The sequence below is a fragment of the Lepus europaeus genome, chromosome 18 (assembly GCF_033115175.1).
Source record: "Lepus europaeus isolate LE1 chromosome 18, mLepTim1.pri, whole genome shotgun sequence".
NCBI lineage: Eukaryota > Metazoa > Chordata > Mammalia > Lagomorpha > Leporidae > Lepus > Lepus europaeus.
In genome coordinates, this window is record NC_084844.1 from 18,547,633 (window position 1) to 18,570,100 (window position 22,468).

At 60.7% G+C, this 22,468-nt stretch overlaps 1 protein-coding gene across 2 annotated transcripts in view; it reads right to left on the minus strand.

Moving 5' to 3' along the window:
* Nucleotides 1-1,638: 1,638 nt before the first annotated feature.
* Nucleotides 1,639-22,468, minus strand: part of ARHGAP27 (Rho GTPase activating protein 27) — a 31,463-nt gene continuing 10,633 nt past the window's right edge. The window contains exons 3-17 of one of the 2 annotated variants that reach the window (XM_062216847.1): nucleotides 10,083-10,472; nucleotides 9,375-9,536; nucleotides 9,054-9,134; nucleotides 8,894-8,983; nucleotides 8,595-8,662; nucleotides 8,246-8,336; nucleotides 7,693-7,797; nucleotides 3,836-3,934; nucleotides 3,013-3,118; nucleotides 2,776-2,901; nucleotides 2,587-2,685; nucleotides 2,387-2,464; nucleotides 2,167-2,301; nucleotides 1,960-2,065; nucleotides 1,639-1,838 (exon numbers count right to left, since the gene is read on the minus strand). In XM_062216847.1, coding sequence (XP_062072831.1) covers nucleotides 1,661-1,838; nucleotides 1,960-2,065; nucleotides 2,167-2,301; nucleotides 2,387-2,464; nucleotides 2,587-2,685; nucleotides 2,776-2,901; nucleotides 3,013-3,118; nucleotides 3,836-3,934; nucleotides 7,693-7,797; nucleotides 8,246-8,336; nucleotides 8,595-8,662; nucleotides 8,894-8,983; nucleotides 9,054-9,134; nucleotides 9,375-9,536; nucleotides 10,083-10,472 — 1,914 coding nt within the window. In that variant the 3' untranslated portion in view covers nucleotides 1,639-1,660. Of the gene's footprint in view, nucleotides 1,839-1,959; nucleotides 2,066-2,166; nucleotides 2,302-2,386; nucleotides 2,465-2,586; nucleotides 2,686-2,775; nucleotides 2,902-3,006; nucleotides 3,119-3,835; nucleotides 3,935-7,692; nucleotides 7,798-8,245; nucleotides 8,337-8,594; nucleotides 8,663-8,893; nucleotides 8,984-9,053; nucleotides 9,135-9,374; nucleotides 9,537-10,082; nucleotides 10,473-22,468 lie in introns of both variants that reach the window. The other variant, XM_062216846.1, reaches the window with a different exon arrangement.

The window sequence follows — 22,468 nt, forward strand, 5'->3', positions numbered from 1 at the left end:
CAGTCACCAGCCTGTGACACACCCCCAGAGCCCCTTGTGCTTCTTCCCAGCCCCGCTGCAGATGCAGGTAATGGAGGCATCTTGGAGACTTGGGCAACAGAGGTTCCCACCTGGGTCCCCGTTCTAACAGGCTCCGGCCTGGATCGTCTCTGTCTGCGGCTCCCCCGGCACGGGTGAAGGGTCCCTGGGGGCCCTCTGCACACCAGGCCCTTCCCTTTAGGCCAAGCTCCTGGTACACAGGACCCCAGAATGCCCCGAGGAAATGGTGGGTCGTGCGGCCGGGAGCGGCCCAGCGGCAGCAGGCTGCAGGGCAGAAGGGCAGGTTTCACGCGTGGACTGGCGTGGCCACATGTGAGCCCGAGAGCCTCTCCTCGTGGCTCTGAGGGTGGGGAGGTGGGGGGGGGGACAGGAGGAGGGTCAGGGCCAGCTCCCCTCCCGCCCCCACGTTCACTCGGGGAACTTGGGTGACTCAAAGAAGTATAAATTGAAACCCGGCCCCCCAGGTCCACTTGTCCAAGTAGGAGAATAAAACATATTTTATTTAACAGCTGCTATCTTGGTTTATACCTTTTAAATATTTAGACACACGGTAGGAGGCCTTTACTTGTACTTTTGCCCCGAGCCTGCTGGCGCTGGGGGGAGCTGGTCAGCCTCATGTGCCGACCCCGAGCTCCCCTGGGGCGGCCGCAGGTGAGGTAGTCCTGCCCGGGGCACAGAGGACAAACAATAAATAGAGACGAATGGAATCATCCGAGTAGAACGCCGCCATGGTACAGATGGCCGATAAATACGAGCTATTCTGTGCGCCGGGAGGGCGTGGGGCGGGGCCGGGGGCCAAGCAGTGCAGCCGGGTGGCTTGCGCTTGGGGGGAAGGGCCGCTGAGCCCAGTTCACATTTTCCATCCTGAGACTGTTCTCCCCACCCCCACACCTCTGCCCATCCCCAGGCCCCTCCCAACTCTTCAGGGCAAGGTGGGCAGCGGGCGGGCAGCAGAGGGGCTGAGGGCTGCTGCCAGTTCCTGTTCTCCACTCTCACCGCAGAGAACTGCTGGGGTGGGGTGGGTTGGGGTAGGTGAAAGGGTTGATGCCCACCCCACAGTGTGTGCTGGGTGGGGAGCCTGCGCTGGGGCGTTTGAGCACCGCCGGGCCTCTGAGCCCCTCACTGTGTCCGTGCACGCCTGTTTCCTCATCTGTACAGTGACGCTGTGTGTGGAGATGGTGCGCGCAGGGTGACAGGTGAACAGGAAGAACCCTGAGCCCCAGGGAGGGCGGAGTCCCACGGCCCGCAGCCAGCCCGGGGCCCCAAGGTCTGAGCGAGACCCGGCCGGCTGCACGTGCCGGGGCCAGGGCCCTCCCGCCTGGGCAGCAGGGAAGCGTGTGGGCAGCTGCCTCATGACCAGCACGAGGCCCGAAGCCAGGAAGCCCCTCCCCCAGTTCTACTCCCCGCCCGTGCCGCCGGTGCACAGCAGGCAGCGCTGTAGGACAGAACAAGGTCTTGTTCCCGAACAAGGCAGGCCCGGGGGAAAATCGTCACGTTTTGGAGAGCTGCCCACCAGGGGGCGCCATCCCCACCCCGAACCGAGAGGCGCGTGGACGTCACAGGGCCCCGAGGACCGAGGTCTCCGGGAGAGTCCGGTGGCCGCCCCCGGGCCGGGCCGCGGTCAGTGCGGCGGGAAGATGTCTGCGCACTGCTGCAGGATGAGCTCCACCACCTGGTTCTGGAACACCATGGTCATGGGCATGCTGCTCTCCTCGGTCTCGGGCCGCAGCAGCGTGGGCCCGAACACGATGGCCACGCTCTGTACCGACATGCGGTTCCGCTCGCGGTGCTCGATCACCCTGCGCGGGGGGCGGAGCGCGAAGAAATCAGGGCCCAGAGCTGGGCGCGGGGGTGATGGTGTGTGTGCGTGGGGGGCTTCCACCAGGGCCCACCTCCCTCCCATTCCCGCAGCCGTGTCACCTGCACAGGTGCCGGAAGAGCAGCCGCAGAGTGTCATGGTTGGGGGCGGGCAGGGAGCGCACCAGGTCGCGCACACAGCGGCTGCGCTGGGCCTGGTCCTGCAGCTCTAGGGATGGGAGAGGTCGGAGGAGAGGGAGGGTGGGCTCGGGGAGGGGGGCGCGCGAGGTGGTCCCCGGCCCGTCCGCCCCACCTGCCCCGGGTGCTCACTGATGGCTGCGATGAACTGGCGGAAGTGCGAGAAGGGGAAGAGGGGCTCGGGCAGCTCCCGGAAGAAGAGCTTCAGGGCGCCAGTGATCACGTGGACGTCCTCCCAGCGCCCGTCGTCCAGGTCGAGCCGCTCATCTGCAGCGGAGGGGGAGGGGGAGGGGGGGGTCAGCGCCCCTTCGCGCCTTCGGGCCCTGGGGCAGGCGCTGGGGACGGGTCTCACCGTGGTCCACCTTGTAGCGCAGCTTCTGAATGGTGGCCAGGTTCCCACTGATGCGGTACAGCCCGTCGATGTCCAGCCCTGGGGCGGCGGGAGGCGCAGAGCCGGGGTCAGCGGGAGCCGGGGCTGAAGCCGCCCGTTCTTCCCCGCCCACACCCAGGGGTCTCCCCTCTGCAGCCCGGCCCTGGGGCCCCCGCGCGTACCCCGCGCCTCGACGGTGCGGATGCACTGCTGCACGAAGCGCGGCACCGGGCTCCGCTCGCGCTCGCACAGCGCGGCCAGCGCGCAGCCGAACACCTGGTCTGGGGGAGAGGCTCCGTCAGCGCCGCCCCGCGCCGCCCGGCCCTGCGCCCCGGCGCGCCCCGCGGCTCCCGCCCGCACTCCCCGCCTACCTCGGATGTAGCCCTTCTCCCGCAACGACTGCAGCGTGGGCCGCCTCTGCAGGAACTTGCGCAGCTTGTGCCGCACCTTGCCCAGGTCGCTCTCCAGGCCCCCGGGACTCAGGACAGGCGCGGCGGCTGCTGGCGAACGCGGAGCTGAGCCGACTGGCGGCGAGCCCGGCCCTGGCTGGGCGTCACCTGGGTGCCGCCACCCTCCTCCCCGACCCCTGACCCCCAGCTCACACGCACTGGGCCGCACGTCGTCCTCTCGGTCCGGCCAGCTTCCCAGGCGCTCGCTCGACCCGAAGTCGGCACCGCCGCTCTGGCTGTCCTCCTCGGGGACCAGGTCTGCGTACTGTAATCACCCCGAGGTAGCTGGGATGTGTTTCAGAGGCTCCCAGCGGGCCCGGCCCAGGTCTCCCAGGGTTCTCCTTCCTTCACCGGGCTAACTCCCCTCACCTCCACCGGGCAGCCTGCGAGGATTTAGCTCCCTCGGCTGCAGAGTGTCCGAGATCTCTCTGACCTGCACCGTCTCTGACTGTGGCCACCTAGAGGTACCCAGCTCCCTTTCCTGGCTCTCAGCTCCTCCCCACGTGCAGGTCGCGTCCTCACCAGAGGAGGCCGCAGGTCTGGCTGGGGCCAGCATCCTCACCTCCCTGCATTTGGATTCCTACCTCGATTAACACAGCCGGAAGTTGTAGCTAAGGTTGGCTGACAGAGAATTAAGCCTCAGGTCATGTCCGGTGAGCAACGGTCATGGGGGACTTGCCCCACCTCTGCTTACATCACTGCTATTTGGCCTTAACAGCTGCCAGGCTCCTGAACTCAGTCCCTTTAAGCGGATTCTGCTAGTTGTAGCTGCCATCCAGAGACTCCTCAGAGACTTCCTTCTCCTAACTGCTCTAGGATGGGCTCCCGCCGCCCCCAGGGGTCCTCCCTGCCTTCAGCAGCCGGGAGGGGCACTTCCCCACTGGGGCCATGCAGAGGGCTCCTCCCAGGGCGAGCACAGGTGCCATGCGTGATGGCTGACCACCGCCTCCCCACCAGCCTGGAGGCCCCGGCTCTGCCTCACCAGCTCCTGGATGCCCTGGGCGATGGCCTTGTGCCATGTGCTGATGATGGCCTCTGAGTCGTGCTGGATCAGGTACTCCGAGCCATCTCGGCTCCGCAGCTGGAGGAACACAAGTCGCTGGGTCACCCGGGGCTCCCTGGGGCTGCTGCAGGGGCAACCTGCTCCTGTACCCCAGGAACTCGGCGCCCAATGGGGAAAGGGCCTCAACCCATGCCAAGGTCTCCCTCCTCATCTAAAGCAATGGGTGGGGGCTGGCGCTGTGGTGTAGCGGGTAAGGCTGCCGCCTGTGACACTGGCATCCCATATGGGTGCTGGTTCGAGTCCCGGCTGCTCCACTTCCGATCCCACTCCCTGCTAATGGCCTGGGAAAGCAGTGCAAGATGACCCAAGTGCTTGGGCTCCTGCACCCATGAGGGAGACCCGGAAGAAGCTCCTGGCTCCAGGCTTCCGATCAGCCCAGCCCCTACCATTGTGGCCATTTGGGGAGTGAACCAGCGGATGGAAGATATCTCTCTGTAACTCTGAATTTTAAAATAAATAAAATAAAAATCTTAAAAATAAGGCAACGAGTGACAGCATCTCTGTTATAGATGAGCAAACCGAGGCTCAGCAAGTGCTAGGCACACAGCTGGGTGGTGATGGGATACAGATCTGCCTGGCACACTTGCCCACGCCCCATCTGCTTCGCTATGAACCAGAAAACATTGTGGGCCCTGCCCAGACCACGGGCCTGTGAAAGAAACTCCCTGAGGGAGAGCCCTGGCCGCCGGGATGACAGTGAACCAAGTGTGGGCAGAGAGGGTTTAGAAGAGACATTGCTGATGCTGGAGAAGGCACGGGCTACTCCTCCAACCCCCCATACACCAAGGACCAGGGAGTGCTGCCCCCAGCCTGCGCTGGGAGCCCCCAGCCCCACCCCTAGGCTAGACCACCCGTCCTCTCACAGCCCTGCCTCAAGGGGTATAAAGGACACAAAATACCAGAGGGAGACTGGGAGCCCTGGGCCCGCTCTGACTTGGAGGCCAGCTCCTCGGCCCTGCAGGGTAACAGCGTGGCTGCAATGGCTCCCACCCATGGTGCCCTTGAGGGCAATGGGACACAGAAACCCGGACACGGCCTCAGACAGCAGGTAACGACTCCTAGGACCAGAGAGGGCTGCTGTCTTTAAAGCTATGCTTGAAAACTATTTAAATTGCCAAAAAAAAAAAAAAGGGGGGGGGGGGGGAGAAAGGGTGTGTCTTGGGCAGAGGTTAAAATGCTGCTTGGGATGCCTGCATCCCATATCGGAGTGCCAGGGTTCGAGCCCTGGCTCCAGGGGCCAGAGCTGTGGCGTAGCAGGTAAAGACACCACCTGCAATGCCAGTATTCCACATGGGGGCCTGTTCAAGTCCCGGCTGCTCCAATTCCAATCCAGTTCCCTGCTACTGGCCTGGGAAAGCAGTGGACAATGGCCCCAACAGCTTGGGCCCCTGCATCCACACGGGGGACCTGGATGAAGCTCCTAGCTCCTGGCTTTGGCCTGGTCCAGCCCCTGCCATTGTGGCCATCTGGGAAGTGAACCAGAGAATGGAAGACCTGTCTCTCTGTCTCTCCTCATCTCTTAACTGTTTCAAATACATAAAAAAAAAACTTAAAAAAAAAAAAAAAGTCCCAGCTCTGTTTCTGATCCAGCTTCCTGCTAATATGCCTGCGAAGGCAGCAGATGGTAACTCAAGTAATTGGGTCCCTGGGAGACCTAGCTGGAGTTGTTGGCTCCTGGATGCAGCCTAGTGGGGGCCTGGCAGTCATGCGCACCTGAACCAGCAGATAGAAGTTCTGTCTGTCTGTCTCTGTGTCTCTCTGCCTTTGAAACAAAATGAAAATAAAAAGCAGAAAGAAAGCAATGGCTTGCTCCAGCCCACGCCCTGTCCTGAGAAGGCTGGAGAGCTCTCAGCAGGCAGCCAGCACAGCCTTGAGGCGCACAGACAGGAGCCCTGCGGGCTGCTTCCCCAGGGACTGGCCTGACAGCACCTCAGCCAGGGCACAAGGCTGCAGAACTGCGTGGCAGTGGCTCACAGGCTACTCAGCGTGTTGGGAGCACGGGCTGGCACGCTGTGGGCTGCACCTGCCACACTGGCTGCTCCCGGGCGGCCGCGCCTCCCCTTTGCTGTGGCTCTGCGGTCGCCTCCTCGGGCCCCACTAAGCCATCCCAGATAGAGAACCGGAGGCTGTCTCTTGAGGACAATGCTGGCGTCGTCCCCAGCCGCCCTGATGCAAGGAGTTCCCCGATTCCATGTGGGACTGGCAGCTTCCAGGGGCAGTGCCACCCTCCAGTCCTCGCCAGGGGAGATGGTTCCGAAAGGCCTGCCTGGAAACGGCCGTCGCAAGCCATCAGAGGCAGGCTTCATAGAGAACCCTGTCAGAGACAGAGGAGAGGGCCCCGCCCAATGGGACCTCAGGGCAGACATTGCCAGTTGATCTCAGAACTCTACGTTGCCCCACCTGGTGAAGACGCCAGACTTAAGGATCAGAGTCGATGAAGAGGTAAAACCGGTTTCCCAGCCCTGTTCCAGTTCTAGAACGGAATGAGGCCTGGTGAGTCAGAAAACACACCCGGCTCCTGGTGGGACCGCCTTTGCCCAGCTGAGACACAGGGCGACGCCTTCAGCCTCCAGCATGGCAGGTTTCTCCTGCAGCCCCGCCATCCCGAGCCTGGGCACTGGCCTCGTCCACCCGGACCCACATTGGTGGGGCTACCCACTCGACACTTCCTCGAGAGCTAAGGGTTAGGGAAAGACTGGTTCCCTCCAAGTCAGAAGAGCTTTTCCCTGTTCTTTTTAACAACGAGGGATGCGCAACAGGACAGCCCTTTTCTCTTCACTATAGCAACCAGAACTGGGCTGTCTCCCACAGTCACCACCGGAGCACCTGTTCATCCTCTGCCCCTAATTCCTCTCCACCTTGGCCCCATCCCTACCTTGCTTTTGCTTTGTAATTCTTATAAAAGGCAAGGCAGGGAGAGAAACAGATAGACACACACACATGCAGATCTTCCATCCACTGGTTCCTTCCTCGAATGCCTGCAACAGCCAGGCTGAAGTCCGGAGTCAGGAGCCAGGAACTCCATCCGGGTCTCCCATGTGGGTGGCAGGGACCCAAGAGCTTGGGCCATCACCTGCTGCCTCCCAGGGCGCACATTAGCAGGAACCTAGATTCAGAAGGGGAGCTGGGCCTTGAGCCCAGGCACCCCAGTATGGAATACTGGAGTCCCAAGCTCTGTCTTGACTGCTGTACCATGTGCCCCAACCCCCCCTAACTTTGCGTGATCCTGGCTTTTCGGTGGGTTTCACTTCACCATGTGTGTTTTGGTTGTGATCTGCCTCAAAACAGGGGGCCTTAGATAGGGACAAAAGTAGTTTAGTGTTAAGACAGATGGAGACAGTGACGGGTGGAGCACTGGGAAGCCCCCTGCCTGGCCTTCTCCCTCTTCCTGCTGGGGGGACCCCGGCCAGCTCATCCACTACCCTGGCTTATTCACTGGGGACCCAGCTGGAAGCAGAGGCTTCCAAGCCAGCTGGTGAGAGCAGCAGCTGGGGACAGGAGTTCCCCGGCTCTCGGCCAGAGCGGGTAACAGGAGGGCGTGACAGTGTCAGCTCCCAGGGGCCTCTACTCTCACCATCGTCAGGCAGGGAACCATGAACTCAGCTCCTGGAGAGGGAACTGCAAAAGCCTTGCTGCTAGAAACACTGTGGACAGCCTCCAGGTCAGGGGCAGCTTCGGCCTTGGGCCCTGAGGCTTCCTGCCCCAGCTCCTCCAGGTCGCCCTTCATGGGGCTTGCCCACAGTGAGAGGCCAGGCCCTCCCCTGCCCCCCACTCACCTCCAGCACATTCTTCTTGCTGGATTTGTCTTTGGGGGCCCAGGAGAGAGAGGCTCCCTTCAGCTCCACCGTGTACTCAGGGGTGGAGAGCTTGGCCGGCTGCCTCTGAGGGGGAAGGGGGAACGGGGGAGCAAGGTTAGGGACCCCTGAGCTCAGATGGGCCTGCTACCTGTCCCGGCTCTGCCCTGCCAGCCCCGCCCCCCTCCCTGGCTCAGGGCACCGGATGAGGTCGCTGGGTGGCAGGGCACTAGCTCTGGGAAAGCTGGTCCTGGAGGCCAGAGGTCCTGGCGCTGCCGCACGGGGGAGCACGGGAGAAAGGGACATAGCCTCTCCCCGCGAAGAGGAGTGCCAGGCCCCAGCCCCCTCTGCCCTCCAGCCTGGAGCCGTCCACCCGTAGGGCCTGCTCCCCGCCCCCAGGGTGCCTGGCACTGCTCGTCCTGGGGCGAATCTTCAATCTACACCCCCCTTACTGGCCCAGCCCCTGGACGCTCCTGTTCTCTCTGCAGCCTGGCCTTTCCCAAGCCAGATGAGACAAGGGGCCCGAGGGCCTCACCAGGCCTCCTGTCACCGAGGTCTTAGAGTCCTTGAAGAAGGTCAGGACCCCGCCCTCCAGCACCGTCCAGGAGGCGCTCCAGTGCTTCTTCCTAGGATGGGTGGGAAGAGCAGGTGGGCAGCTTGGGGTCCCCCCTCTCACTCCAGGAGGGCACAGCCTGGGGCACCCGGAGGCGAGGGTGGTCGCCAAGGGCCCTCGGGCGTGTCACTGGGTGCCTCCCTTTCCTCCCAGGACACCTCATGAAGTTCTGAGGGGAGGAAGCAGAGCCTGGCCCTGCCCGTTCGCCAGACTTGGCGGATGGGGTCACGGAGGCTGCCCTGCCCCAGCCGGGGTGTAGCCGGACTCTCACCGGAGCCGCTTTCCCTTGTCCACCGTCTTGGTGCGATGGAGCACACCTGCCTTGTCCAGGGTCTTGATCTAAGAGGGAGAAGCGGGAAGGGGTGAAGGGGGGTGAGCCACGCATGGGCAGAGCAGCGGCGGCTCCCAGGGGCTGGGCGGGCCTGCGGCTCCACTGAGTCCTCTCTTCTTCCGCAGCCCAGCCACCCCACTGGTGGGCGCGTTGGGGTGATGTGGCAGGGGTGGGAGAGGTTGCTTCCCGCCTCCCAACATCACCTGACCCTGGGGCCCAGACAGATGCTCCTCCCTTACCTTCTCCTCCGGGGGGCTGGACTGGGCTGGGGGGTCACTGTCCTGGCTGGAGTTGCAGGTGCTCTGAGGGGCGGGGACGGGGACCTGGACCTGGGAGAAAGACTCTGTCACAGATGACCTCCTCCCCTCTCCCCAGGGTCTCCCTGGCCCTGCTCATTACCTGGGGCAAATCCCATCGAACCGAGCAGTCGTCGGGGTTGTAGAAGTAGGGCTTCCCGTGTTGGTCCTCCAGCCTCACCCACTGTGGGGACAGGGATGGTCAGGGTCCCCAGCCCAGCTCATGAGAGGGGAAGAAAAGGTTGCCTCCTATCAGAATCCAAGATAGCCCCTGACATTTGGAGGGACGGGTGCCTGTGGCTCTGCCTTGGCCTGGCCTGGAGTTCAGTGGGGAGCTGCAGTTACAGAATTAAGGGCAGGTGCTGTAAGGAAAGGCGGGGGAGCAAGGTCACAGCTGTCGGGGTCCACCTGCCACTGCCCCTACCTGCTCTTGGGTGAAGTGGTTGGTGTACAGCGTCTGCTTGTCCTGGCTGATGTGACAAGACCAGCCAGGGGGTGTGGTCAAGGGAGAGGTGGGGCTGGGCTCATCAAAGGAGCCCAGGGGTGAGTAGTCCTCCTCCGGGTAGTCTGCCTCCGGGGTGGGGGGCTGCAAGAACAGAAGATGGAGTGAGAGGTTCCCAGCGCCTGTGCTGCCTCCTGGCCCGTCGCCTAGCCCTTGGGTCCACCGGGCTCTGCGGAGCAGGAGGCGGGTCAGAAGCAGCCCGGCCCACCCCGACCCCGCCCCTCGCCATCTCACCTTGGCGAGCAGGAGGCGTGTTTGAGGAAGCCCCGCCCCCCCGACCCCGCCCCTCGCCAACTCGCCATCTCACCTTGGCGAGCAGAAGGCGGGTCAGAAGCAGCCCCGCCCACCCCCCCCGACCCCGCCTCTCGCCATCTCGCCCCCCGCGAGCAGGGGGCGTGTCCGAGGAAGCCCCGCCCACCCCGACCCCGCCCCTCGCCAACTCGCCCTGGCGAGCAGGGGGCGTGTCCGAGGAAGCCCCGCCCACCCGACCCCGCCCCTCGCCAACTCGCCATCTCACCTTGGCGAGCAGAAGGCGGGTCAGAAGCAGCCCCGCCCACTCCCCCCGACCCCGCCTCTCGCCATCTCGCCCCGGCGAGCAGGGGGCGTGTCCGAGGAAGCCCCGCCCCTCACCCGCTGGCTCCTGGGGCTGCCGGGGCTCAGGCAGGGCTGCATCTCCGCCTCGTCCTCCGGTTCGTTCTCGGGCTCGTCCTCCCAGGCTGTCTCGCCCGTCAGTGGGTTGTAGAAGAACACTCGGCGGCTCTCCTCATCCCAGTACTGGTCCCACTCGGTCTCGAGGCTCTCGCGGCTGCCCACCGAGGCCCGGGAGGTGGCGGGGCTGGCGGCGCCCTCGGCAGCCTCGAAGGGCGACTCCCAGGTGGTCACGCCCGTGTCCGGGTTGTAGTAGTAGGGGCGCCCGCTGTCTGCGTCCCTGTGAGTCTCCCACACCTGGCCAGGGCCGGGGGAAGGGGCCCGGGGCTGCCTCTCCACATTCGCGTACACGGGCTCCGCAGGGGCGTCTGCCTGGAGGAGGAGGGACGGGACTTTGAGCCGGGCTTCAGAGCCCCGCAGTCCACCTCAGCCACCTGCCACTGGCTGGCGTTCAGAAAGCCACACCCCCTCTCTGCCTCAGTTTCCCCGGGGTGCAAACGACCCGCTCTGCCCATTCCGGAAATTGTAGAGAAGAATGAGGAAATGTTCTTAAGTGCTTTGTGAAGTACTTAGTGCTCCGGATGGGTGGGGCCACTTCGGTCATAAAATCTGTGTAACTCGGCTCTCAGGGAAGCAGGCCCAGAGGTCGCCTGTGCCAGTTCAGGGTCTTGCTGCATTGTGCAGCCCTACTGGGCGCTCGGACCCCTCCTGCCCGCCCTGCCCAGAAAGCTCTGCGGCTGGAATCAGTTCTGCCTCTGGCTTTGGGGCTGGAACTTCCCAAGGAGGGGCTTGCAGGTGTTAGAATGTATTCCAGACAAGAGGGGCTGGGGTCTGGAGGCGCAGAGAAAGGCGAGGCCCCTCCCCGCCCCAGGCTCTGCCCTTGGAACACGGCTCCGGGCTGGCTGCAGGCCAAAGTCCAGGCCCAGAACCAGGCCCCCACCTGAGACACAGCCCCACTGCCTGCCCCCCCTGGCCAGCGGTCCCCACCCCCTCGTGGACTCCGTGCAGCCTGCACGGGCCCAGCCCACCCCCTTCTCCCCATGCTGGCTCCCGTTCCTTCCTCGGGGCTCAGCCGAGGTGCCAAGTTCAAGACTTTTCCTGAGATTTCTGCAGTGCGCCCGCGACACCCAGCCGGCGCCGCAGCCCACCAGAGGGACAGATAACCGCCTTATCGAACGCCAGGCAGTGGAACAGCACGAGGGGAGCAAGGCTGTTTCCTTGAATACGAAACGCTACGGGGAAAAGCAGACTTTAAAACGGTAAACTTAGCATAGTCCCAATCTTGTGCTTTTGGCAACCTTCCAAATGCTGGCACGGGGCCTCTCTGAGCAGTGTCACGTTTGTTTTTGTTTCTTCAAACTTCTTTTGCAGCTTCAAAATGTTGTCCAATAAATTGGTTCTTTAATCTTAGAGATCCATCTGCTGACAGTGACACCTTTGAGAAGGAAGGCATGACTGGGCTTCAGGCGGCCTCGCTGGGGCCTTTGGCAGGTGCCTAAAATGCCTTTATTCACCCAGAAAGATTCATTTGCAGGGCCAGTGCTGTGGGTACAACTGCTGCTTGCAGCACTGGCATCCCATATGGGCACTGGTTGGAGTCCTGGATGCTCCACTTCCGATCTAGCTCTCTGCTATGGCCTGGGAAAGCAGTAGAAGATGGCCCATGTCCTGGGGCCTCTGTACCCACATGGGAGAAAAGGAAGAGGTTCCTGGCTCTTGGCTTTGAATTGGCCTAGCATTGGCCGTTGCAGAGTGAATGTTCATTTGGGGAGTGAACCAGTGGATAGAAGACCTCTGTCTCTCTGTCTCTGTCTCTGTCTCTCTCTGCCTCTGCCTCTCTGTAACTCTGCCTTTCAAATAAATAAATAATCTTAAAAAAAAAAATTATTTGCCCGCTCTCTGCCAGGCATGGTTCCAGGCATTGGGGATGCAGCAGTGAACAATGGATACAGATCCTTCTCCTGGCGGGCTTGGCCCTGAGTGTACACACGTGTAAACGATGGCAGTGGGGGCCAGTGTTATGGCATAGCAGGTAATGCTACCACCTGTGATGCCAGCAGCCCATATGGGTGCCAGTTAGAATTCTGGCTGCTCCACTTCCGATCCAGCTCTCTGCTAATGACCTGGAAAAGCAGTGGAAGATGGCCCAAGTCCTTGGGCCCCTGCCAGCCACGTGGGAGACCTGGATGGAGCTACTGGCTCCTGGCTTTGGTCTGGCCCAGTGCTGGTCATTGTGGCCATCTGGGGACTGAACCAGGGGTGGAAGATCTCTTCCCTCCTCTCTGTCTCTCCCTCTTTCTCTGTAACTCTGACTTTCAAATAAATAAATATATAAATCTTTTTTAAAAAAATGAAAGGTGCAGCACGTCAGTGGTGCTCGCTGCTCAACAGGGCAGCAGACGTCAGAGGAGGGGCTGTCTCACTTTCTGAGAGGCGGCTACTCCTCAGGAATGTAGGGGACAGGGAAGCTGAGATGCGATCGGTTCCTACCACCCCCCACCACGGCTCCTGTGCAATCGAGGCAGGACCCCCCACCCCACTCCTGCCCGCCCGGCCCCAGCCGTCATATGGAAACCTGCATCCCAACCACACCAGGCTGCTCACCTGTCCGCACCCCAGCAGACGTCTTCCTACCTCCGTGCCTTTGCTCCAGCCGTTCCTCCTCCCGCAGTTCCTTTCTCTCACCCCATGCCTATCTACATCGGCTTCCTCTGCCGGCACCCAGCTCCCAAAGCCCTCTGGAGAGAGGTCAGACCTGCTGGCACCCCGTTTCTGGCTCTGGAAGAGCTCAGTGGCATCCTGCCCTGGGGTTCAGTGCGCTGCCCACCTATCTGCCCCCAAACACAGATGTTTCTTGAGGACAAGAGCCAGGATGATGGAACTGACACCATTCACCTGCCAGCAGGTGCACCCATGTGCCACAGCACACAGCAGAGCAGTCAGAGCGCTCACTGCTTGAATCCATGGTCAATCCCCCACCAGCCTGCAGCAACACACACACACACACACATCTGACAGTACCGGCGAGACCCGCATGAGCTTTGAGCAAGAACGGAATTCCTGAGTAAACAGGACGGAGGCAGTGGGAGGAGGAAGGTGGATGAACCAGACACCCTTCTAACCACCGAGCTGGACCTGCTGAGGCCGAGACCTTGCCTATCCCTGGGGTAGGGAAGGGCCCTGGAGGTGGGTGAGCCAACCAAGGGGCCAGGCTCACAGAGCAGGGGATTCTACCTGGTCGGCCTCTGGCCTTGACTCTCAGTCCACGGGGTGCCAGTCTGGCATACCAGCAGAGATCACAGAAAGACCCCCAGTGTCTATGGGAGATTCGGGGCACAGCGGGGGTCTTTTGGGAGGACGTGAGGGGCCCTCATCCAAGAAGGCAGAGGACACTTCTGTGGCAGGGCGGTGGGGGCCTAAACAGCAGCGTCCCCAGGCCCTTTAAACTCTAGAACTTTCCACAGAGCCCAGCCAGTGCTAAGACAGAGGGGCTTTCCTGTCCTTGCGGAGCCTCCTGGGGCCAGGTCCTCCTCCGTCTTCACAGGGTCACTGCAGGGCCTCCCCGGCATCTCCAATGTGCACAGACCCAGAAGAGGCCCAGCGGCAACTGCAGCCACATCACCCGGACTCTTGGCTGCAGCACCACGGGCTCTTGGCTGGAACCCCAGAGACACAGCGGCACCGAGTGGGAGAGAGGAAGTGGCCTCCGTACCTGGGGCTGGAGGCCAGAGCCATGAGGGTCCCGGGTTCTCGCCACCGCAGCCTCCTGTGCTGGCTTACACTGGTGTTCTCCTTGCCTCCCGTCCCCTCTCCTGGCCACTAGCAGGTGGCAGCCCAACACCCTTGTCCCGAGCCGAGCTCCTGTCAGCATCCTGTCTCCGCCACCCTCCTCGGACGCACAGGGTCTCTGAGAAGGGAAGAGCTGAGAAGGGAGGAGCCCCAGCTCCATGAGACTCCTGCTCCAAGCCCCAGCGCACCAGGCCCCTGACGGGAGGATGGAGACCCGCGGGAGCATCCCTGCCGCCCCAGCAGAGGCCAAGCGCACCCCCTCCTGCCAGGGTCCCCTACCTGTGCCCGCACGGCCCGACTCTGCCTCCTGGTCAGTTTGGCAATCACGTCCACCATCCTGTCCCCTCTGAGCTGCTGGGCCTGGACCCTGGGAAGGTTTCGGGGGTGGAGCCAAGGGGGCACAACCCCAGGGCTGGCACAGGGCAACAGGGAAACAAGAAGTCGCCTCGAGATGGCGGATGGCTGCGTCTCCAGCCCATTTCCTGTGGGGCTGCGGAAGTGCTGCCTGCAGCAGGGCGTGCGGTGAAGGGGCCTCAGCGGGGGTGGGGTGGGGTGGGGGTGGGGGAAGCTTCTAGGACTCCCCTTGGCTGCCCTACTCCGGGCTCTGATTACAGACGCTGAGTCCCAGGCTCCGACAGGGGCCAGAGCTGCACAGAGACGAGGTCCCACCTGAGCCTGGGATCGGGGAGGGGGAGGCTGCCCGGGGTGGAGCGGGACCCAGGGGCAGCTGCGTGCTGGGCCCGGGCTGCCCTGGACCGGCTCCTGGGGCGGAAATAGGACAATAGGTGGCTGTCAGCTCTCCCAGGGTGCAGGAGGATGTGCTGGGAAAGAGGAAGTTTGTCGGTGGGGGGGGGGGGGGCCTCCCAAAGAGGAAGGAGTCTGGGCAGCACGTGGAGGACGAGAGGGCCTGCGGCCACACCGCTGTCTGTACCCCGACCGACCGGCTCTCGCTCCTCCAGACTTAATCACCAAGACACACGCGCCCTACCCCGCATGTCCAGAGGTGTGCAACAATGCTGTGCCCCTGTCCTGTTCTCCAGGGACCCAGAAGCTGCTGCCTGCCCCTCCCCCCACGAAGGTGCCCTGCATGAGAAGTGACAGCTGGGGCCCATCTTGTCTTCCCTCCCCCCTCTCAGAAGGCGCTTCCTCCCAGTCCCAAGGGCCAGGCAGCACCTGTGGGCCCCCTGCCTGCAGGCTCTCCTGCAGGGACTGCCCTGTTCCCTGCCAGTTCAGGCCCTGACTACCACCCTCCCACTGGGTCTGTTCTTCCATTTCCCTAACCCTTCTGCCCTCCCCCCACCTCCCCAGGCCTCGCCTCTCCTGCACCCACGTGGGCTCAGGACAATGTGTGGTATGGATTTGGGATGTGGGACACACGGCACTGAGATGCCATTCAGAGCAAGGCTGGGGGCCGCGCCCCACTGTGCCTTCAAAAGCTTTAGTATCAGGGCTGGCACTGTGTAGGCCACACCTCTGCCCGCAGTGCCCGCATCCCATATGGGTGCCGGTTTGAGTCCTGGCTGCTCTACTTCCAATCCAGCTTCCTGCTAATGTACCTGGGAAATGCACCAGAGGATGGCCCAAGTGCTTGGGCCCCTGCACCCACATGGGAGACCCGGAAGAAGCTCCTGGCTCCTGGCTTTGGACCACCCCAGCTCCAGCTATTGCCTTCATTTGGGGAGTGAATCCGTGGATGGAAGATCCCTCTCTGCCTCTCCCTCTCTGTTACTCTGTAACTCTGCCTTTCAAATAAATAAATAAATCTTAAAAAAAAAAAATCTCTAGTATTACCTTGACCTCAACCCCTGGACTGGTCAAGGGTGGAGAGCGGGAGGGAAACCCAGAGGCCTGGAGGCCTCATCCTTGTCACATGTATGACACATCACACTCTCCCCACCCTGAAACCAGGGACACACACACACACAGGTCACCAAGAAAGACCAGACCAGGCCCAGGAAACCGGAAGAGCTGCCGAAAATTCCAGAGCGGCCAGAAACTCTGGGCCAGCCGGGTGGGGGGGGAGAGGAGGACAGGTGTGGGAACCCTGCCCCTTAGCACTCCCTGGGGAGTGACCATAGGGGTCAGAGGCCAGAACCCCCTCTCTGGGGCTTCTCAGTGGGCTCCAGCCCCATAATACAGGGCTTGAGCAAAGCCACAGGGCTCCTGCCTGCTCTGGCTACAGAAATAGGTTCTCAGGCCTCCTGCTGAGCCTCCCATCCCCCAAAGAGAGGAGGGGAAGACTACAGTGGATTCCCAGTGGGGTCCTCCTCCCTCAACCACACCCTCACCCCTCTGAGAGGCACTGGGCAGGAGGGGGTGTTACCCAAACAAATCAGCCACATTCATCACCCCATCCGTCCCCCTCTGTGCTCAGCCCTTGTCCCCAAAACCTTCACAGGAAGAGTTGGGGCCAGAGCAGGTGCAAAGGGAAATCCGATCTTCTGGGGCCCAGAAGTGGCTCAGAGGGCTGGCGAGGGGACACAGCCTCCCTGTGGATTCACTGCCTGGTCTGTGCCACCAGCTGGGTGGAGCGAAAGCCGGAAGCAACTGTTGATCTGTGCCTCAACCTATCTATATGATGGATGCTCCTTCTCCAGGGCAGAGGCGGGGCCTCCGTAGCCACTGGGCCAAGCCCAGAGCTGCACACCCACCAGGGGACCCAGGGGTCACTGCAGGGGTTGGGCCTCAAGTCTCAAAATCCTTGGGGGTCTCAGCCCTCTGAGATTTGGATGGGGCCTGGGCTGAGTGGTTCCAGGGCTGCTCGCGTGTTCAGCTGTGCCGCCGAGGTGAGGGGCCGCGACTCGGTATGAACTTACGACACGGGGGAGCGTGAGACGCCAAAGCTAACAGCTGGAGGGGATGGGCACTCTCGGGTTTGGGGCACAAGCTGCTGGATTGAAAGCAGGAGAGAACGGAGCAGGTGTCAGACACGGGTTCTCGTGAGGGCCGCAGCCAGCAGAGGCCTCGGTTTCTGTACCTGCAGTGGGGCCTGTCCTCGCCCTGCCCCCAGGGCTGGTTTCTGTGAAAGCTGAGCGGGCCGCAGGTTCCCACGCCCACGAGCTCTGGAGGGCAGCAGTGTGGCACTTCTGCTTTTCTGACTTCCAACTGGGGCTGGGAGCCCTCAGCTCTCAACGCTGCTCCAGCCTCTGGATGAAGGGCCGCCCGCCTGCCTCTGCAGGATGGGATGGGCCTGTCCTTAGCCCCCACCACCTGTGCTCTAAGGAAGGCCTGCTGAGCCCCACAGACCCTGCTGGGGCCAGGACTAAGTGGAAGCAGCTCCAGGCCCCTCCCAGCCAGCAAAGGCCCTGGTAGCAGCCAACCAAGCAAATGTGACTGACTGGGCAGCATCACCTTCCACCCACCATCTCAAGACACTGCTACACCTGCACTGGTCCCCCAACAGGGGAACAAGGACCCCGTGTCTAAGCCAACCTGGCTGGGGGACCCCAAAGCCTCCCACCTGCTCAGAAGCAGCCTCACCTGGAATCGCCACCCCTCCCCCTTGCTACCTTTGTCCCTTTGGCATTTGGCCCTGCTCCTCTGTCCCTCCGCAGGGTGACAACTGGCGGTGCCACCGCTGGGCTCGGGTACCCAGCCACTCTCTGTGTGTCCTTTGTCCGACTCCAAAGCTCCATGTTCAGAATCAAAGCTGTCTTGTCTCTCCTCCTTGCCTTCATCTGTTGCCTAGGCAGGGACCCAAGTCACGTCTCTGCTGTCACCAAGTCCCAGTGATCCGACCCACAGGGGCCAGAGGACCAGGGGAGAAAACAGGCCCGGCTCAGACACTTTCTGCAGGGCAGCTTGGCTGGTCTCTCTCTCTCTCTCTTTTTTTTTTTTTTTTGACAGGCAGAGTTAGACAGTGAGAGAGACAGAGAGAAAGGTCTTCCTTCCATTGATTCACTCCCCTAATGGCCACTACAGCTGGCACGCTGCGCTGATCCGAAGCCAGGAGCCAGGTGCTTCCTCCTGGTCTCCCATGTGGGTGCAGGGCCCACACACTTGGGCCATCCTCTACTGCCCTCCCGGGCCATAGCAGAGAGCTGGACTGGAAGAGGAGTAACCAGGACAGAACCGGCGCCCCGACCGGGACTAGAACCCGAAGTGCCAGCGCCGCAGGTGGAGGATTAGCCTAGTGAGCTGCGGCGCCAGCTGGCTGGTCTCTTGAACATCACGTCAGGGCAGCAGGAAAGGGGCGGAGGCTGTTCAGAGACAGGGAGAGACCAGCAAACCCAACGTGTGCTTTCACTGTACCCTGCAGGGGCCCCCTGGGCCAGCAGGGAGGGAGGTGTTTTAGGACCTTGGGGGAACAATCAGGAAATCTAACTGGGTCTCAGTGACACTAAGGAATTCATATTAATTCTGCTGGAACAATGGCAGGGTGGTTAGGGAGTTGGACATTTTCAGAGACACAAGCTGAGGTGGGGGTGGGGTGGGAAATGTGAGGATGCCTGGAACTTGTCCTTCCCCAGGAATGAATCCACAAATATGCATGGAGCTGTTGGTAAACCCAGGTAGTAGGGATAACTGTTCTCTCTCTATTTTTTTTTTTAATTTAATTTATTTATTTGAAAGACAGCGTTACAGAGAGAGGTATGTATATAGAGAGAGGTCTTCCATACGCTGGTTCACTCCCCAAACGGCCACAATGGCCGGAGCTGCGCCGATCTGAAGCCAGGAGCCAGGAGCTTCTTCCGGGTCTCTCATGTGGGTGCAGGGGCCCAAGGGCCTGGGCCATCTTCTACTGCTTTCCCAGGCCATAGCAGAGAGCTGGATGGGAAGAGGAGCGGCCGGGACCAGAACCAGCATCCTTATGGGATGTCTGCGCTTGTGGCCAGGGCTTTAACCCCCTGCACAGCAGCGCCGGCCCCAGGGGATAATTGTTTTCAACTCTGCCACCCGTGTGGGAGACCCAGATGAAGTTCTAGGCTCCCGGCCTTGGCTTGGCCTGGTTCCAGCCCTTGTGGCTATTTGTGGAGTGACCCAGAGGATGGAGGATCTCTCTCTTTCTCTCTCCTCCTCCTCCCACCCCCCACCGGCCCTCTCTTTCTCATTAACTTTGCCTTTCAAATAAATAAATACTTTAAAAAATAAATAAAAGTTTTAAGATGTTTTTACTTTTCTCTACATTTGAAAAATTTCATAATAGAAGTCAAACAAAACCAAAAGCAAACCAACTCCCTTGTGCGCTTTTACCCTTCTCTGTCCTCCGTGTTGTACCTGTCCCAAGTTCATTATCACTCACCTGGGAGCAGACTTGCCCTTCCTGCTCCTCCACCCCCCGGCCTCTGAGCTCAGGCCCACGAAAGCCGAGGGGAAGAATCTCTCAGGGGCTGGGGTCCCGCAGCTCACAGGCAGCAGCCTCCATCCCTTCCCCACTCTGGGGTTCCCCCCCTGCCTGCCTGACCCCATGGAGCAAACCCTGTGCCTCTGGTAGCCTGGCGGTCAGAGGGAGGTGGCACACACGGAACCACCAAACCAGCCATGGCTGCGGCTGCCAGGCCCCAGTGCCTCGGGGAGCCAGGCCTGGGGACAGTGATCACGCAGGAAGGTGATGGGTCAGGAGAATGTGTGGGACCGCACACGGGCCACCCCCGAGAGAAAGACATGACCAAATAAGGGTGGGCCCACACCTCACTCTGCCCACTCAGATAAACCTCCGGGACTGAAGACTTAAATGTAAAATAACCAAGTCACAAGAAAGCAAGCAAATATGCCCACGTGCACAAGTGTATGTCTCCCTCAAGACAGACGGCACCCGGGATTATAAGGAAGCTGAAACACGTCCAGCGCCTAGTGACGCTGTAGCCCTCACGAGGTCCAGGGGCGACGTTTGTGGTGACACTGTTGGGAGTTCACCTGCTGTGCTGCCAGTCCTGTGAGCAGGGTGCAGACAGTCGCTTACGGGACACAGTCCTGGACAATACAAGCCACAATCTATTACTGCTTTATGTATTTGCCACCCTGTACTTTTGGTGGGTTTTTGTTTCTTTAAGATTTATTTATTTATTTGGGCCAGGCTGAAGCCAGGAGCCAGGAGCTCCCACATGGGATGCAGGGGCCCAAGCACTTGGGCCGTCCTTCGCTGCTTTCCCAGGCACATTAGCAGGGAGCTGGATGGGAAGTGGAGCAGCCAGGACCCACACTGGCTCCCATACGGGATGCCAGCATCGCAGGCAGCAGCTTGACCTGCCACACCAAGACGCCAGCCCCCATCCGGTACTTCCTACCACTGTGCACTCCTGCCACTTACAGAAGTTCACCGTGAGACCGCGTGCTGGGCTGTGCCGGGTTGTTCCAGCCGCGGCCTCAGATACGTGATGCTCACCCTGGCTCGTGACTCCGGCACGAGGTCACAGGGAGTGGCTGACCTCTGGCCACTCAGTCCATGACGTCACACAGCGATGAAGCTGCCCTCTGACACATTTCTCAGCACGTGTCCTTGCTGAGTGACTCAGGGTGTTGGGGAGTATTTATATTCACACACGCACACAGCCTCACATCAAAGACGCAAAATCCAAAAGCCATAAAACTAATGACTGATAGCCTTTGAGAAGCCCTCTGTGACAAAACAACACTAATACCCAGATCCAAAGACCACCTGAGGGGAGGGGCACGCCTTGTGTAATAGGCAAAGGGTTATGTTTCCTAATTCTAGAGATCAATAAGAAAAGCCCAGTGGGACAAATGGGCAAAAGGTCAAGCATTCATAGAAAAGACACATTCACCAGCAAAGGAAATGCAGTGCAAACCACCTAACCGGCAGACTGGCGGAGGACAAAGCTTGCCCGCCTCGGCCGGCCAGGCTGTGCTGCTGGCCAAGCAGACCGACAGCGGCCTTGCCCATCAGAAAGCTGCCGTTCACCTTGGACCTGGAAGCCTCTTTCTGGATTCTTCCCCCTACGTTTACCTGAATGCATTCTTTCTTTTTTTTCTTAAAGAGTTGTTTTATTTATTTGAGAAGCAGAGCAACAGGGTTAGGGGAAGAGGAGGAGGAGGAGAAGGAGGGGAGAGAAAGAAACAGAGAGAGAGAGAGAGAGAGGGAGATCCTCCATCCACTACTTCACTCCCTAAATGGCCACACACGATCGCCAGGGCTGTGCTAGGCTGAAGCCACTAGCCAGGATCTCATCTGGGTCTCCCACGTGGGTGCAGAGGCCCTAACACTTGGGCCATCTTCTGCTGCTTTCCCAGGTGCACTAGCAGGGAGCTGGATCAGAAGTGGAGCAGCCAGGACTGGAACCGGCACTCCAGGACAGAATGCTGGCATTGCTGGGCCACAACACCAGCCCCAAAAGGTTATTTCTTATGGCACTGTTAGTAACAGCAAAAAAAAAATCACCGGAATGCCCATCCAAGCACCGTCCCTCCGACACACAAACGAGCGTGCAGCTGGGAGGAGGGGAGGGCTGCTCTCGAGGGGCTGTTTAATCAAAGGGCAGAGAGTAGGCAGGCTGCAGGACCGCCAGTCTGTCCAGAGCGCGACCTGTGTAAGCCACAGCAACTCGGGCCGGCCGGCGGCCATCCCTGCATGGAGAATCTCTGGGAGGACAGAGAGCGAACAGAACGCCAGAACGCGGCAACTTGGGAGCTGCTGGAGAGCAGAGCAAGGAAACCGGGGCCTGCGAGGCTTTTGTCACTTACTTTGTAATGTTGCTTGGATTTTTCCTTTGTATTTGACAGACAGAGATAGACAGTGAGAGAGAGAGAAACAGAGAGAAAGGTCTTCCTTCCATTGATTCACCCCCTAAATGGCTGCTACGGCCGGAGCTACGCCAATCCGAAGCCAGCAGCCAGGTGCTTCTTCCTGGTCTCCCATGCGGGTGCAGGGACCCAAGCACTTGGGCCATCCTCCACTGCACTCCTGGGCCACAGCAGAGAGCTAGACTGGAAGAGGAGCAACTGGGACTAGAACCCGGCGCCCATATGGGATGCCGGTGCCGCAGGCAGAGGATTAACCAAGTGAGCCATGGCGCCAGCCCCTGCTTGGATTTTTTCTAAAGATTTATTTCATTTATTTGAAAGGCAGAAATGAGAGAGAGAGAGAGAGAGAGAGAGAGAGAGAGAGAGAGAGAGCTGGATCAGAAGAGGAGCAGCCAGGACTCAAACTGGCACCCATATGGGATGCTGGCACTGCAGGTGGAGGCTTAACTCAAACAGGCGCCCATTGTAGGCTTTACCAGTTGTGCCGCCTCATCAGCCACTGTTTTGATTTTTTTTTAATAGGACTTGCAAATATATTACTTAGCTGGCGGCTGGCACTGTTGCATAGTGGATAAGGCTGCCATCTGCGCCATATGGGTGCTGGTTCGAGACCCGGCTGCTCCACTCCCCATCCAGCTCTCTGCTGTGGCCTGGGAAAGCAGTGGAAGATGACCCAAGTCCTTGGGCCCTGCACCCCATGGGAGACCAGGATAAGCACCTGGCTCCTGCCATCGGATCAGCGTGGTGCGCCGGCCGTAGCGCACTACCACGGCGGCCATTGGAGGGTGAACCAACGGCAAAAAGGAAGACCTTTCTCTCTGTCTCTCTCACTGTCCACTCTGCCTGTCAAAAAAAAAAAAAAAAAAAAAAAAAGAAGA